At 39.3% G+C, this 13520-nt stretch overlaps 1 protein-coding gene across 3 annotated transcripts in view; it reads left to right on the forward strand.

Moving 5' to 3' along the window:
- Positions 1 to 4158: 4158 nt before the first annotated feature.
- Positions 4159 to 13520, forward strand: part of LOC145997339 (uncharacterized) — a 71062-nt gene continuing 61700 nt past the window's right edge. For all 3 annotated transcript variants that reach the window (XM_083134285.1, XM_083134287.1, XM_083134286.1), the window contains exons 1-2: positions 4159 to 4292; positions 10498 to 10869. In XM_083134285.1, coding sequence (XP_082990411.1) covers positions 10624 to 10869 — 246 coding nt within the window. In that variant the 5' untranslated portion in view covers positions 4159 to 4292; positions 10498 to 10623. The remainder of the gene's footprint in view (positions 4293 to 10497; positions 10870 to 13520) is intronic.

Consider the following 13520-nt stretch of genomic DNA (forward strand, 5'->3'; position numbering starts at 1 on the left):
CTGGTCGGGCGGGAACCATTGTGTGGATAGTGGGTGGGGGTACCGTCATTCATGATAATAAAATCATTCTCAATGATCCAGTTTTCAATGGTGTAACCTAATCGATCTGTCAGGACATTGCCCCACAGCTGGTGATGGCTGTTAAAATCACCGGTTATTAAATAGGGTCCTGGGAGGAAAGTAAGAAGTTCATTGAGGGTGGATAACGGGATGGTCTGCGAAAAGTGGTGGGGAGGAATATAAAGGGATATGAGTGTGAATAAGTGATGATGGAATTGAATGCGGACAGCAACAATTTCTACGTTATAGTATTGAACCAAAGGGAGAGAAGGGGGGAGAGAAAGAAGAGAGTGTGGAATATTTTCATGTACGTAGATAGCAACACCTCGTTGTGTTGCGGGGAAAGGAGGACCGTAGGAAAGAAAATGTGGTAATCTGTAGTTCTCATATCGTGTGCCTTTCACCTCTTGTAGGCTAAGAATGTGGGGTTTATAATCCGCCATAAGTCGCTGTAATTCACATTTTCTGGCCGAAAAACTGCGGACGTTCCATTGAAAAATGACAGGAAATAACATGGGGGGAGGAAAGAGAGAGAGAGAGAGAGAACAAAAAAAAAAAAAAGAAGGCGGTCTATACCGGGACATTCTAACGGCCCGATATAATAGAAAGTAAATGTGTCGTAAGATCTTGAATTTTGCGAATTAATTGTTCTTGTTCTGTGAAGTCGTGAAGTTTAATAGCCGAATTCCAAAGGTGCGGGATAAGGTCCAGGAGAGAGTGATATAGAGATTGGTGGTCGCTAGATAATGTCTGATAGTCAGAACGACTGCGATGGACGTCTTGAGACTGGAGACTTGTTCCTGGCATAGCGTTTTTTAGCGGAAGCTGAAGGTTCCGCGGCCGTGGAGATACCGGGGGAATTGCCCGTTTTCCTACGGGTAAGGAAGGACAAATTTCATCCTTTCCTATCGATTGAGAGGGATGTGCTACCACAGTTATGTCGTTATCAGTGTCCGAACTAGAACTGGAGGCATGCCGACAATCCAAGTGTTCAGCACCCGGACGCCTAACCTTTGTTATCAAACTTCTGTGTGGCCGATGGCGGGGTCTGGAAAATTTGTTGTGGTTGGCGAGACCCACCGAGGTGTGGGTGACACTGGGGCCTGCTTCCGGGTGTAAAAGACTAGGTTCTTCTGTTGTCAACGCTGTGAAAGGATTTTCCCAAGCGCTACTGAGTGGCCCAAGTTGACTAGGAGTCGTATTGAGTTTGCTAGGTTTGAGGGGTGGAAAGTCCCGTTTATTATAAATCGGGTTTAGGATCGCTTCCCTCGAAGGAGGGGCCGAATATGTTCCCAAGATTTTTTGTCTTGCGTCATGGTAGGATAAATTTTCCATGGCCATTTTATTTTGGATTTGTGATTCCTGGCGCCAAATTTCACAGGTGCGATCAAGGGCACCATGACCTTGCTTACAGTTAATACAAAAGGGGGGCTTGTTACAAGGGGTATCATGGCTTTCAGATCCGCAATTACTGCAGATAGGTTTTGACCTGCATTGGGCCCTGCCGTGCGAGTATCTCATACAAACGGAACACTGCAACACTGCCCTGACACGGGGTTTGACTACCAAGACTTCACTGTTGATAAGCACCTTTTCCGGAAGAAATTTTCCATGGAAGGTGAGACAAACTAATTTGGTATCAACTAATCTAGCTGTTCCATCGTCATTCCAAAGTTTTTTCTTAAGACGTTTCGCACTGATAACTGGAAAGGGTGAAGCTATTCCGTCAAGGACATCCTGTTCTGTTACATCCAACTCTATGCCATAAACTAAACCTTCTCGTTGAACTAAACTTTGTGGAATTTTTGCCCGGACTTCAAGAAGGTCGAGGAAGGGGGCATTTTTGACAAAAGCGTTGGCATGTTCTGCGGAATTAAATGTCACACGCACTCGGTTTTTTCCACTTTGTTCTATCAAATAGACAGGAATATCGGCCTTTCTCAGCCTATTGCCGAGACTGCCGGCAGAAAGTTTGCCAATATTTCGATTCAATCCCTCTAATAACACGACATAGGGTCCAGGGATATCTGAAGAGTACCAGTAAACTAAGGGACTGCGTGGATCCTGTGTGGGTCGCGAAATTTTTTCGTGCACTGTAGGCTCCTCACTTTCCTCATGTGTTCGTTTACCTGGGCCTTTTGTTATTTCAATCATGGATATATCTTCTGTGTCGAGGTGGGGGTTGGTGTGGCCGACTTGTGCTAATTCTACAAGTCCGGCAGCCGCAGACCGTTCCTGTTCGTCCATCATGGTTGGTAGTTAAATGAGGCCGGCAATTGCCGGCTTCCTCACGACACGAATTTAAATTCCCGCAAGATGCACAGAAATAACACTGAAACACGTATCAACGGGATATGACTTATAGTAATGGTATTGATCCTATCTCACACACAAAGCTACAGTTTCAGCGCACTCGATCACTCTCGGTGAATAGCGCCCATACATGAGATGCCAAGCTTGAACTCATTACGTACACGCTTTGCACTGTTGCCAATACTTGTAAACCTGGTTCCAGCACTTTATATCTAAAACCACGAAAAAGGGTTTTATCTACTTCTCATTTTTTTTCAGCAAATTTACAAATCTAAAGACTAATAACATTGTTCTTGGTGTATAAGCCATTAAGCTAATGAGTTCATTCTGCATTTAGTTTCCCGAATAATGGCTGTGGTTTTCGCGAGAGTATATCCGTAGACTGTTGGGGGCTACAGAAGAAAATGATATTCCTTTCCAATTTATTGATTGATTGAGTTGGTGTTTTAAGTTCACTTTATACACAGTAAGGCTAATCGGGACTGGTTCTACAGTGTAAAGTGGGATCCGAACCACTATGAGCGTCCACCGGGTATCGAACCCGGAACCCCTTGATTACAAGGTGACGCTGCTACCATACGCCACCGAGGAGGCCCTTGATCCTTTTCTTTCCAAGACTATATATATATATATACATACACACACACACATACATATATATTGTATGTATACAGCAAAGGCCTATATGGTGTATAAATAGTTTGTTAATTTATAATAGTTGGATAGAAAAAATCTTACGTTTGAGCCCCACCAAACTGATCAACCTAGCTACGTCCCTGTACAGAAGTTTAATCTTTGCAAAATTACTTCTGTTTCGGTTAGACCATTAACAACTTTATATAATAAAATATGCTTTGCAATATCAGATCTAGTTTTCAAAGAGGAAAATTGAAACTCAGTTAGTAGCATATTATAAGGTATTCTTAACACGTAAGACGATTTTTTATATTTCTTGAAGAACAGATATCTTAAAAATTTAATCTGGATTCGTTCGAATTTATCGATATATAATTATCACCGTAAGTAATTGTATCTGCATATGTGGTACAAAAACTAACAATTTCCGATAAGTTCAAGACATTAAAAATACAGAAATTCGAGAATTAACGACCTTTATGACAATTCTGTATTTCCCAACTGCTCGAGATCCCTAAAAGTCGGGAAGTCTTTTTCCGAAGTCGGGATCCGGAGAAGAAATTTCTTCCCGATACCGGTCCCGACCTTGCGGGATCCCGCACACCCCTAGTGGGTAACCAAGAGCACAAGAGGCTGATGAAACAGTTGATTGCAACAACCGGTGGTATATGCGTGCGGGATCATGAACAGACAGGAATAAAATTTCCGATCCCTTACCAAACTTTTCGGGACAAAAATTTTTTGGTCGGGACGGGATCTAATCCCGACATTCGGTACGGGAAGAATTCGCCACTTCCCGACAAAGTCGGGAAATTTTGGGGACGGGAAATGTTCGAAATTTCCTGAAGCTCTGAAAATCTCGAATTCTACACGTCATTTTCAACTTAAGTGATTGTTTTTGCACTACCGGAATAGAAACAAACAATTTCCGATAAGTTCCAGACACTTGTAATGCAGAAGACGTTGAGAATTAACAACTTTTTTAAAATGACCATTTGGTATTTCACAGCTGCTCGGGATCCCGAAAAGTCGAGAAGTCATTTCCCGAAGTCGGGTTCGGGACGGAAATTTTTTTTCCCGATACCGGTTCCGACTTTTATGGATCCCACACACCCCTACATCTCGCCAGACATTTGATGCGAAAGGAAATCGGATGTACTGGTCTCTGTTTTCCGCCATGATGTAAAATGCATTTTCGTTTGCCAGACACAAGGTGCGAGGCTACGTAGGGACTATGTGAAATCATTGATCGTTTTTTCAAGATTTTTTTAGATGGAGGATAGGTATGTGAATTTTTTTATATCATTGTTACTTAAAACAACTGCCCAGCTACATTATTTCATATGCAATTTTATTAACGTATTATATTTTCTCATGTGAGTGAAAAATACCACTCGGAGAGAAGGTAATCAATGAATATTATGGACTGATTTTTTCTGCATTTTTTCTTAACTGCATCCCGAGCTGAGCTTGGATCTGGCGAGGGGTGTAGACGGAAGACAGAAGCGAATGTTCAAAGCTGATGATGCTTTGTTCGAAATTCGAAAAGCCTTGCCCATTAGGCAGAAATAAATTGATTTGACAGATACCTATCTGTTTCTACTCTTCCAGTTAACCTGTAGTGTCTTTCTTTGTCCGAAATATGTTAATAACAGTAGGTTATACTACTGCTTCTATATTTGTCACAAAGAACAGGGATTTAAATTCTATTGGAATCGGTACTAATTAACTGGTCTGGACCCAATCTATGATATTCAATTGAAAAATCCAATGTGACAACGACAAGGTTTCAGAAGAAGAGAAACAGTCCGATATAATAAATGCTGGGTGTGGAATTGAGTAATAATGAAAGTACAATTTTTTTATTTTTTTTATTTCTTATCTTTTTATAAGTAACAACATGAAAGCATTCGAATGTGTCATTTCTTTATATTGGAAGTTCTTACTGCGAAACGTTTCCCTTCATTTATCTATGATACACTTGTTACCCTTGACATTTTCCATGCCTATATATCACAGGTTTATGTAAATAAATATTATTATTATTTATTGTCACTCCCCGTGGTATGAAAATTTCAGCAACACTAGTGTGACCAAATATTTGTTGACCAAGAAGAGTATAGTCTATAGGTTGAAGGTTCGCATGCATTTTGCTCTTTCACGGGGTCCGCAAAAATCCCGTGCGACTTCTTGACAGTCTAATTATCCTGGAAATTATGCAAATTAAAACTTCTTTTTTATTTTACACTAATTTTGCACAAAAAACTATATTTTGTGACTACATAATATCTATTTTAATATTCTGATGCAATTCTTGAATATTCTAAAGTAAATTTCGGCTCGGGTACCCTTTTCTACACCCTCGATTTTTCGCACATTTCAAATATTCTCGTTACGAAAATTAGTTCTTCATAAGAAACGATGTTTCTAAATAGCGCGGAAAGTAATTTTTTTAGATCTACGTGCTAGGAAACTTACGTTTTTCAATATTTAGATTCCTTATGTAACGTCGAAACGGTTTTGCAGGGATTTGATCATGGCGCATCTTAGATTCATGTCACAGGCGCACGTCTGAACATTTTCTTTTTCTTCTTATCTTTGACTTGTGCAATGGGATAATTTGCAATTTTTTCTTGTTATGAATGACTTGTGCAATGGAATAATTTGCGATTTCGATATATTATTTATGTAATTTATTGGCAGATTGGATATTTGAGACATTGCAATTGTTTTGTGCGACTTTAGACATTGGAATTGATTTGTGTGACATTGAATTAAGACAAAAGGACTAAATATGAGATTGACACACGTTCAACGGATGAAGGACATAGAGGACTTTGTTCGACGAGACATACGGGACATTGTAATTGACTTACAGGGAGATGGTCTGCTGCCCCACGAACCATTGGCGCTAGCCCCACGAACCATTGACGCTAGCCCCACGAACCATTGGCGCTAGCCCCACGAACCATTGGTGCTAGCCCCACGAACCATTGGCGCTAGCCCCACGAACCATTGACGCTAACCCCACGAACCATTGGCACGTGGATAGGTTAGTTCAGTTAGGTTGAGATCGATAGTTAAAATTTGGTGTCGTGTTAGTATCACGATCTAGAAATTGGAAATAATTGCGAACCATTTCAAACGACAAAATTTCAACTTTAAACGGCTGTACAGTCGTAAATACTTCTTTCTGCGCTCCAATTTTTTGTTATTCACAAATAGGATAAAATAATGTTCATAATGAAAAAAAAATAATTTCAAAATTCGAGGGTGTAGAATAGGGTACCCGACCCTAAATTTCTTGTTATGTTGATGCATAGAATTGGAGGAGAATATTTATACATCAATATTGATCAATATTTTGAACAAGTTTTAATTATTGCAATTTTCAAGTATCGGTATCTGTATTGGTGGGAATCTGTAAGAGTATCTGTATCGGTTCAAAGTGGTATCTGCTCATCCCTAATCATTATCATTAAATTCCAATGAATTTGAAATATGTTTTGCTTGTTGATGGAATATGAAAATGACACTTGAAATTGTTCATAGGAAATTCTTGAGTCAAGGAGTAAATACTTCAGTTTGTTGACATCTTGACGTTTCCCATTGTGTGGATATTAAGGCATTTTTACGCGTAAAATAATGAATGAAATTAAATAGCAAGGAAAAGAGTATATTTGGGGATTATTGCAAATTGAAAAGAGTATAGGGTACTACAGCCGGGAAGGAATAACCTGGCAGTGACGCCACTCCCTGCTAAATCAGCGTTGCCAACTACTATGAAAGGAACCATGGCACGAGTAAGAGTATGATCAGTGAAGATCGCGGTGCAAACTACAAATTTTCAATTTAATGTTAGCACTGCTAGATGTTTATTTTATGTTTGTTTATTTTAATTACTTCATATAATTCGGCTTTCAGCAAACCTTCTGCATGCGGAATATTGTGAGATGATAGCCACGACTTCATTTCATCCTTCTGCTGTTTAATGTTGGGATTTTTTCAGTAACTTGTTGTGGTACGGAGGATTGTCACACACAATAACAAGTTTGGGGGCAGATTGGGAAGAAGCTGTTCTTCGACCCACAACATAAAATTGTTAGCGTTCATCTCCCCATGATAGTCACCAGAAGTTGTTTTTGAAAGGAACACTAACTTCGCCCCCTCCACAAATGCACTTTCACCACCGGCATGCACAATAATAAACCTGGCACCCTTCCTTGTTGGCACCCCCCCCCCCCGAATCTTTGGAATCCAGCCAAACTTTGGGGACAGTGTGCTGTGTGTTCACGAAACTTTCATCCATGTAAATGAAAGACCGGCGGTTTGCTCTCTGCACAGTTCTTTAACTTCACGCAAAAATGATCGCCACAACGCAATGATGCTGTTTCGTTCAAGTAGTAGTTTCCTGCTGTTTACGCTGTTTTTTTAAAATCTGAATCCTAATTTTCTTATGATCATACGCAACGACCAATGCGAAACCTTAAAATTTTCTTGCAGTTCCTTCATCAGTTTATGTAAGGTGACAACAATGCCTTTCGTGTATAAATCATGGATTGTTCGGCGCACGACTGCTTCATCAAGATAATCCAGATTTGTGACACGTTGCTGGCCGTTCGGTTGGTTTTTGCCCGCCGTTGAAAAAGGTTTCCCGCTCGCAATCGCAACACTTTTGTATTTATCTTTAAAAATTCTCCACACAGATCTTTCTCTGACACCTGTCGCCACGGGCGTTCTGTGAACAGCTGTGGTTTTGTTTTCATCGCAATCAAAGTACTTATACACATTGAAAACTATTTCTCTTATATCGCTGTGCAAGGGCTTACCTTTCTTTACTCCACTGCTCATTGTTCAACAATGACAAAACCAGCCAAAAAAACCTCCCTAACAAAGAAACAAAATAGCCTGCAATCCTTCGCTTGTAGCTGCGGTTTGTTAGACTAATGTAGCAGTGTGGGGTTTGCAAGCCTGCATCACCCCTCTCGGAATGATTTCGATTGGTTTGAACGTCACCTTATCGTCCGCCCTAGCGAATGACCCCTCGCTTCTGGAAGGAGAGGTGAAGGAGGGAGATGACGTCACTGCCAAGCTATTTCTTCTGCGCTGTAGTTTACTATCCTTCGGACAGATTTCTTCATTTCTACAGAAGAAACTACTTACCGTAATAAGTTCCTGTAGTATTGTCTAACATCTGGAAGGTGTTTTGTGTGATGTGGGAAGGTTTCATAGTGGAAATTCAACCATTGACACATAGCCCCACGAACCATTTCCGGTTAGGTTAGCTAGGGTCACAATAGGTTACAATAGTTAAAAATTGGTTCGAAAAAAATATGCGTAGCCCCACACAGCATTCTCGCATAGCCCCACACACCATTCTCGCATAGCCCCACGAACCATTGACACATAGCCCCAGAAACCATTTGCAGAAACGTACTTTCTTCAGTTACAAAAACACTTTTTTTTTTAGAAAAAAATTGATCAAAAAAACGTGAATACACGTTAAAAAATGATCCGCGAAGCAGATAGGTAAGTAGGCCTACAAATGTCAAAAATTGACGAAACTCAGAAGTTATAGGTGTCCGAAGGATAGTAAACATTTACCGAGTATAGAGTATATGAACCTCTAAAATAGTATAATACTCTTAAAAAGAGTATGTCTGGTCACCCTAAGCAACACACATTTACTGCTGAGCAGTTTTTTTTAAAGAAACTGAGTCTCACAGTTTTCGACATGGACCCAAAAAAATAATTTCCTTGCCCACAAAACATTTGTTTGTAACAGATGCATATATATCGATGAAAATTGTGTTTCTATTTTTTTTATCCTGTTGGACGTGCAGAAAAGTAACTGTTAATTTTATTGCTTACTATATAAAAAAGAAGTGTTTTGCGTTAACTCGCATAGAGCGACCGCAAAGAAAAGAACCTTCGGCCAAAAGTCTTTGTGCACCTTCCCCTCCATTGGTTCAACTCTTGTCATAAGGAAGCATGCTCCACTCTGTCCCTCTCCTCCATGCATGAGTAGGATGCACAGGAGTCGCGAGTCTGCGCAGGCTATTTTGCCTGTGGTTTCACTATAGAAGAAGTAGAAGACAATAAACAACTTATCTTTTTCACAAAATGTATTAATTTGCTTGCCCTCTCTTAGGCCACGCTGCTACGGAAGGGTTCGAACTGCAGGTACAGTTATGCTCTCATTGCAAAAGTTACCAACTTCTTGTAAAGTTGGAGTAAAGTAAAGGAGTAAAGAGTAAAAAAAATGTAAAGTTAGCCCTGTACGTGTGGACACGTGCCATGAAGGCATATAGGGTAATGTGGAGGTAGAGCCCCACATATTCTTGATCTCGGTCATAGTTGGGATGATGTGATCAGCATCACACCCCGCTGCCTTTACCCTCCAGGTACCCAGTGATGCGAGGCTGGTTGCGCCTCAGAGCCGTGCAGAAACAGGGAAATGACGAAAATTTCCTCCTCCAGATTGCCTGCCCTGGGATTCAAACCCAGGTCTTCCGCATGGTAGCCAGTTGCTCTACCAACTGAGCTACCATTGCTCCTTTTGCAAACTAAAGCAAAAGGTTAATAACGACCCATAAATAACTATTTATTTAACTTTGACCCCATTTGGCTGGCATATGAGAGCAACATCATTACTGTCATCACTCCCCACACTCATTACGAATTTGATGTCGTCACCCCACTCTGAATCAGAGTCAAACCTACCAATTGACCTACAGCCCCCAACTTCTAACGTGGGCCCGCCTCCGCTCCGGCTCCCCGGCTTTATCTATAGAGTCCCTGTTAAAGGCATGTTAGAAATTGGCCGGAGTCACCTGCCCCCAAATGAGCCCCAAACTTTTAAATTTGAAGAAATCCGTTACATCACACAAAACACCTTCCAGATGTTAGACAATGCTATAAGAACTTATTACCGTAAGTAGTTTCTTCTGTAAAAATGAAGAAATCTGTCCGGGGAGTATCAGATTAGTACCAATAGTTATATTACGAAACAGAAATCAAATGAATCTCGTGCATGTCTAACTTGGAAGAAAACATCAATGGAGTGGTAACTTTCTCTGAAGCACTTTTCATCCATTGACTTTGGTGGACAAAGGGCAAGACTGGATGCCAGCTTCGTTGTTGACAAGCTGTCAAAATTGCATCACTCCACCCCCACTCCACCTGTTGTCTTTTATACCTTCGTTCTCTTTTCCCGATCAGCCAACAATCTGCACATTGCGAAAACATATTACTTTTTCAGCTTGCCTCTAGTAATGACACAAACGTGACTTTCTCAAAATGCTTCTGACTTTCAGGAAATGCATTAAACACACCCAACGTAGAAACCACACTTTGCTCCAATGTAATCCTGGTATGCACATAAACGTTACTCTTGCTGGATAGGTTAATGCAATTTGTGGTCCTTTGTAATCATAGTGAATTTTCTTCATTAGTGATGGTTCTGATATGTGTTTTTGTTCTTTCCAGTTGTGCTTTTTTTTATTGAAAAATGTGGTGGTCGAGCCTTAAAAATTTAACAAAAATGTCGTGAAAACCTTGACCATTGATTTGGTGGTGCGATGCATACATGTATGTGATTGGGAGACATTCTACATGTTAATGATGGATAGAGGCCCATTGAATATTCCTCAGCCCATGGAGGCAAGGCCCCCGGAGCGTGTGGATGAAAATCCGGGTGGGTTGAACTTGAAAACCGGCCCAGATGAGTGCAGAGACGTGGAGAGGGAGAGGTTTGATGACCACGCTGCACCTAAAACCAGCCCCCCTCCTGATATGGGCGAATACGAGTTCACCGCAAAAGAAGTGGCAGCTGAAATGCTCATGAACCATGCTCATGAGGTAAGTGCATGAGTTTCTTTTAGTAAATAGCTTGGTAACAGTTCTGATTGTTTTATGATTTTTTCAAATTCTCCTATCAGAAAGACCAATTTGGCAATCATTGTCACACGAAATTTGAACCTTCCTTAAAGTAATGAACACTATTTGGACTTCGAAAAAAGTTATTTACGTTGAAAAAAAAAACAACTTAAAAATTGCCTTACGCAAGCATGCAATTTCCCCATGGACAAGGCATTCTCTGTTGATGGAAGTGACAGAAAGTATTGTAGACTAGTAGGAATGAATGTGGAAATAATTTAGAACTTTTTTTTTTGTAATGCTAAGGGGCCAACCTAACCTCGAAATCATTCATTTGTAACCAAGACAACAGTAAACGAATGGCTGTTGGCAGTAAGTAATCACTATGTTTTAACATAAGCAAATCGAAAGTTGAATCAAATAAAAAATGCACATGTAGCATGATGAAATTGCAATAAAACAAAAGAAACTTGGGCCAATAGCTTAAGGTGTGAATCATACAAATATATGAATGGTAATGCAAAGATTGTGTGTTTGATAATTCTACTCATCTATTAACCTAACACACTGCATCTGATGGAATATCTTTTCCATTGCCAGATGATGACAGTGTTTTAACTAATGTCTTTAGCTTTGTGCGAAGAGTGTCCCTGAGGGAGTTTCTTTAGTAGCTATATCCTTCTGGGTGTCTACCAGTCTGAAAATTATGGAAACTTACTGTTTCTGGAAGAATCAACATTTTTGTTGATCACTAAAAGCAGGTTTTTGAACAAAGGAAAATAGGGCATGCGAGAAATTTAAAATGTTTTGTGGACAAACTATACTTCAGTTTGATACACTAGATATTACCAGTATAATTGTATATTCAATACTCTGGAAAAAGGGGTCATGTTTCGAACTATCATCATGTAGAAATCCTCTACATCAAGGTGCTGTTGGAATTTATCTTGTTGCTATATTTGGTTGTGTTTGGTTGATATTAGGATTAATACATGTGTTACTAATTTTATGATGATTGTGCATTATTTATGCTATAATTGTTAAAATTCTTTGTTAACCATTAGTGAATACGTGGCAGGTATTACATAAAACCTCACCCCCTGATACCAACAGTGAAGTGAATATTGTAAGAACTTTGTTAAGTGGGGTTGAAAGTGTGATGTTTATTTCAAATATAATGCCCTTTTTACACACATGTTTAAATACATGATTTGCCCTAATCATTTAGTCTGGAAAAAATTGGTTTTTGATCTTTAAACCTGGAAAAGTCATAGCAAAAAATACCATCAGTTCACAAGACACAAAAAATCATTATTCACTTTAAATCAATGAGTTGCAGCAATTAGGTACTTTTGTATCTTGATAAATATGTAGATACATGTGGTTGCTACCAATGAAATTGCAATTGTCCCCCTTCCCCCACTGTCCACTAGTCAAAATTGTTAAATTGATGCTGGTATATAGGTTTCAGTGTCTCCATCCATTGTTGAACTGTAACTTGTCCATATACTTCAGTGTATTTCTGCCAGAGATTGAAATATCTGATAGGAGAGGTTTTGCAGTCTGTCTTGTCTATATATGTACGCGTGTGTGTGTGTGTGTATTATGTTTGTTAGGGTTAAGCCAATATCACTTTAAAATGTAAAGTTGAATCATAATAGCACATGTGTGAATTACTCACTCGTGGCAAACTGAATAATGCTTTCTAAAAAATTCCTTAAAAATTTATTTTAAAAAAAATATCTAAAAACTGTTTACTTACGTATTGGCGAGTATTTTGTTGTTTGAGCAAGGTTTGGGAGTTCCTACCAGGCTTTACTTGGCATTAGTTTATCCTACATGTCGCGTCACTTATTTAAAAACAAGGATTGGGTTAAAAGGTACATTTGGAAAATAGAAATATTTAAAAAAAACATGCCTAAGCCTTGGTAAAAAGCTTCTCAAAGCCAGTATTACTCCCGTTAAGAATCCCCGAGGACGTTAAAAAATCAAAACCTAAAACGGTTAAAAATGTTCGGCACACAGTCGCCCATGCTGGTAGCAGTTGGGCAACATATCCACTTAACCAGAAATAATCTTCATCTGAGAGATTAATTTTTTGCCCAAAATTATGATCCGTTTCAAGTTCAATAGAACATCTATTATCATAAAATTTTTGGATAATAACAAACTTTCTTGAAGCGTGTATTTAGTCATGATGAATTGTCACAGTATACTAAACACAAATGACAACTAGTAACAGTTATAACATTTGAAGCATAGTTGCCAGTTCATTTCAAAATCATATCATTCTTATTGGAAACCCCTTTACATTGTATATTTTATTTTACAGCTCCTTTTGTCAGGCTGGTTCTGTAAGAATCACCCTGTACTACAATATTCCAAAATCTGAGAAATGATATATGCTTAGAAATTGAGCATTCCCGTGAATCTTCATGTAGTTTGCTTATTCTGTTAAATATTTGTAATAGTTCAGTTGGCTTATGCAGCCATGGAACTATTGTGAATCTCTAGACAACAGCGAAAGCAAACCACATAAGGATTTACATGAATTACTCCAGAAGGAATTCTAAGTACATAGAATTCCTTTTGGAGCATTCATATATAATACACGAAATTGCTTTACTGGCATT

The sequence above is a fragment of the Lepisma saccharinum genome, chromosome 13, assembly GCF_977018435.1.
Source record: "Lepisma saccharinum chromosome 13, izLepSacc3.1, whole genome shotgun sequence".
Lineage (NCBI taxonomy): Eukaryota > Metazoa > Arthropoda > Insecta > Zygentoma > Lepismatidae > Lepisma > Lepisma saccharinum.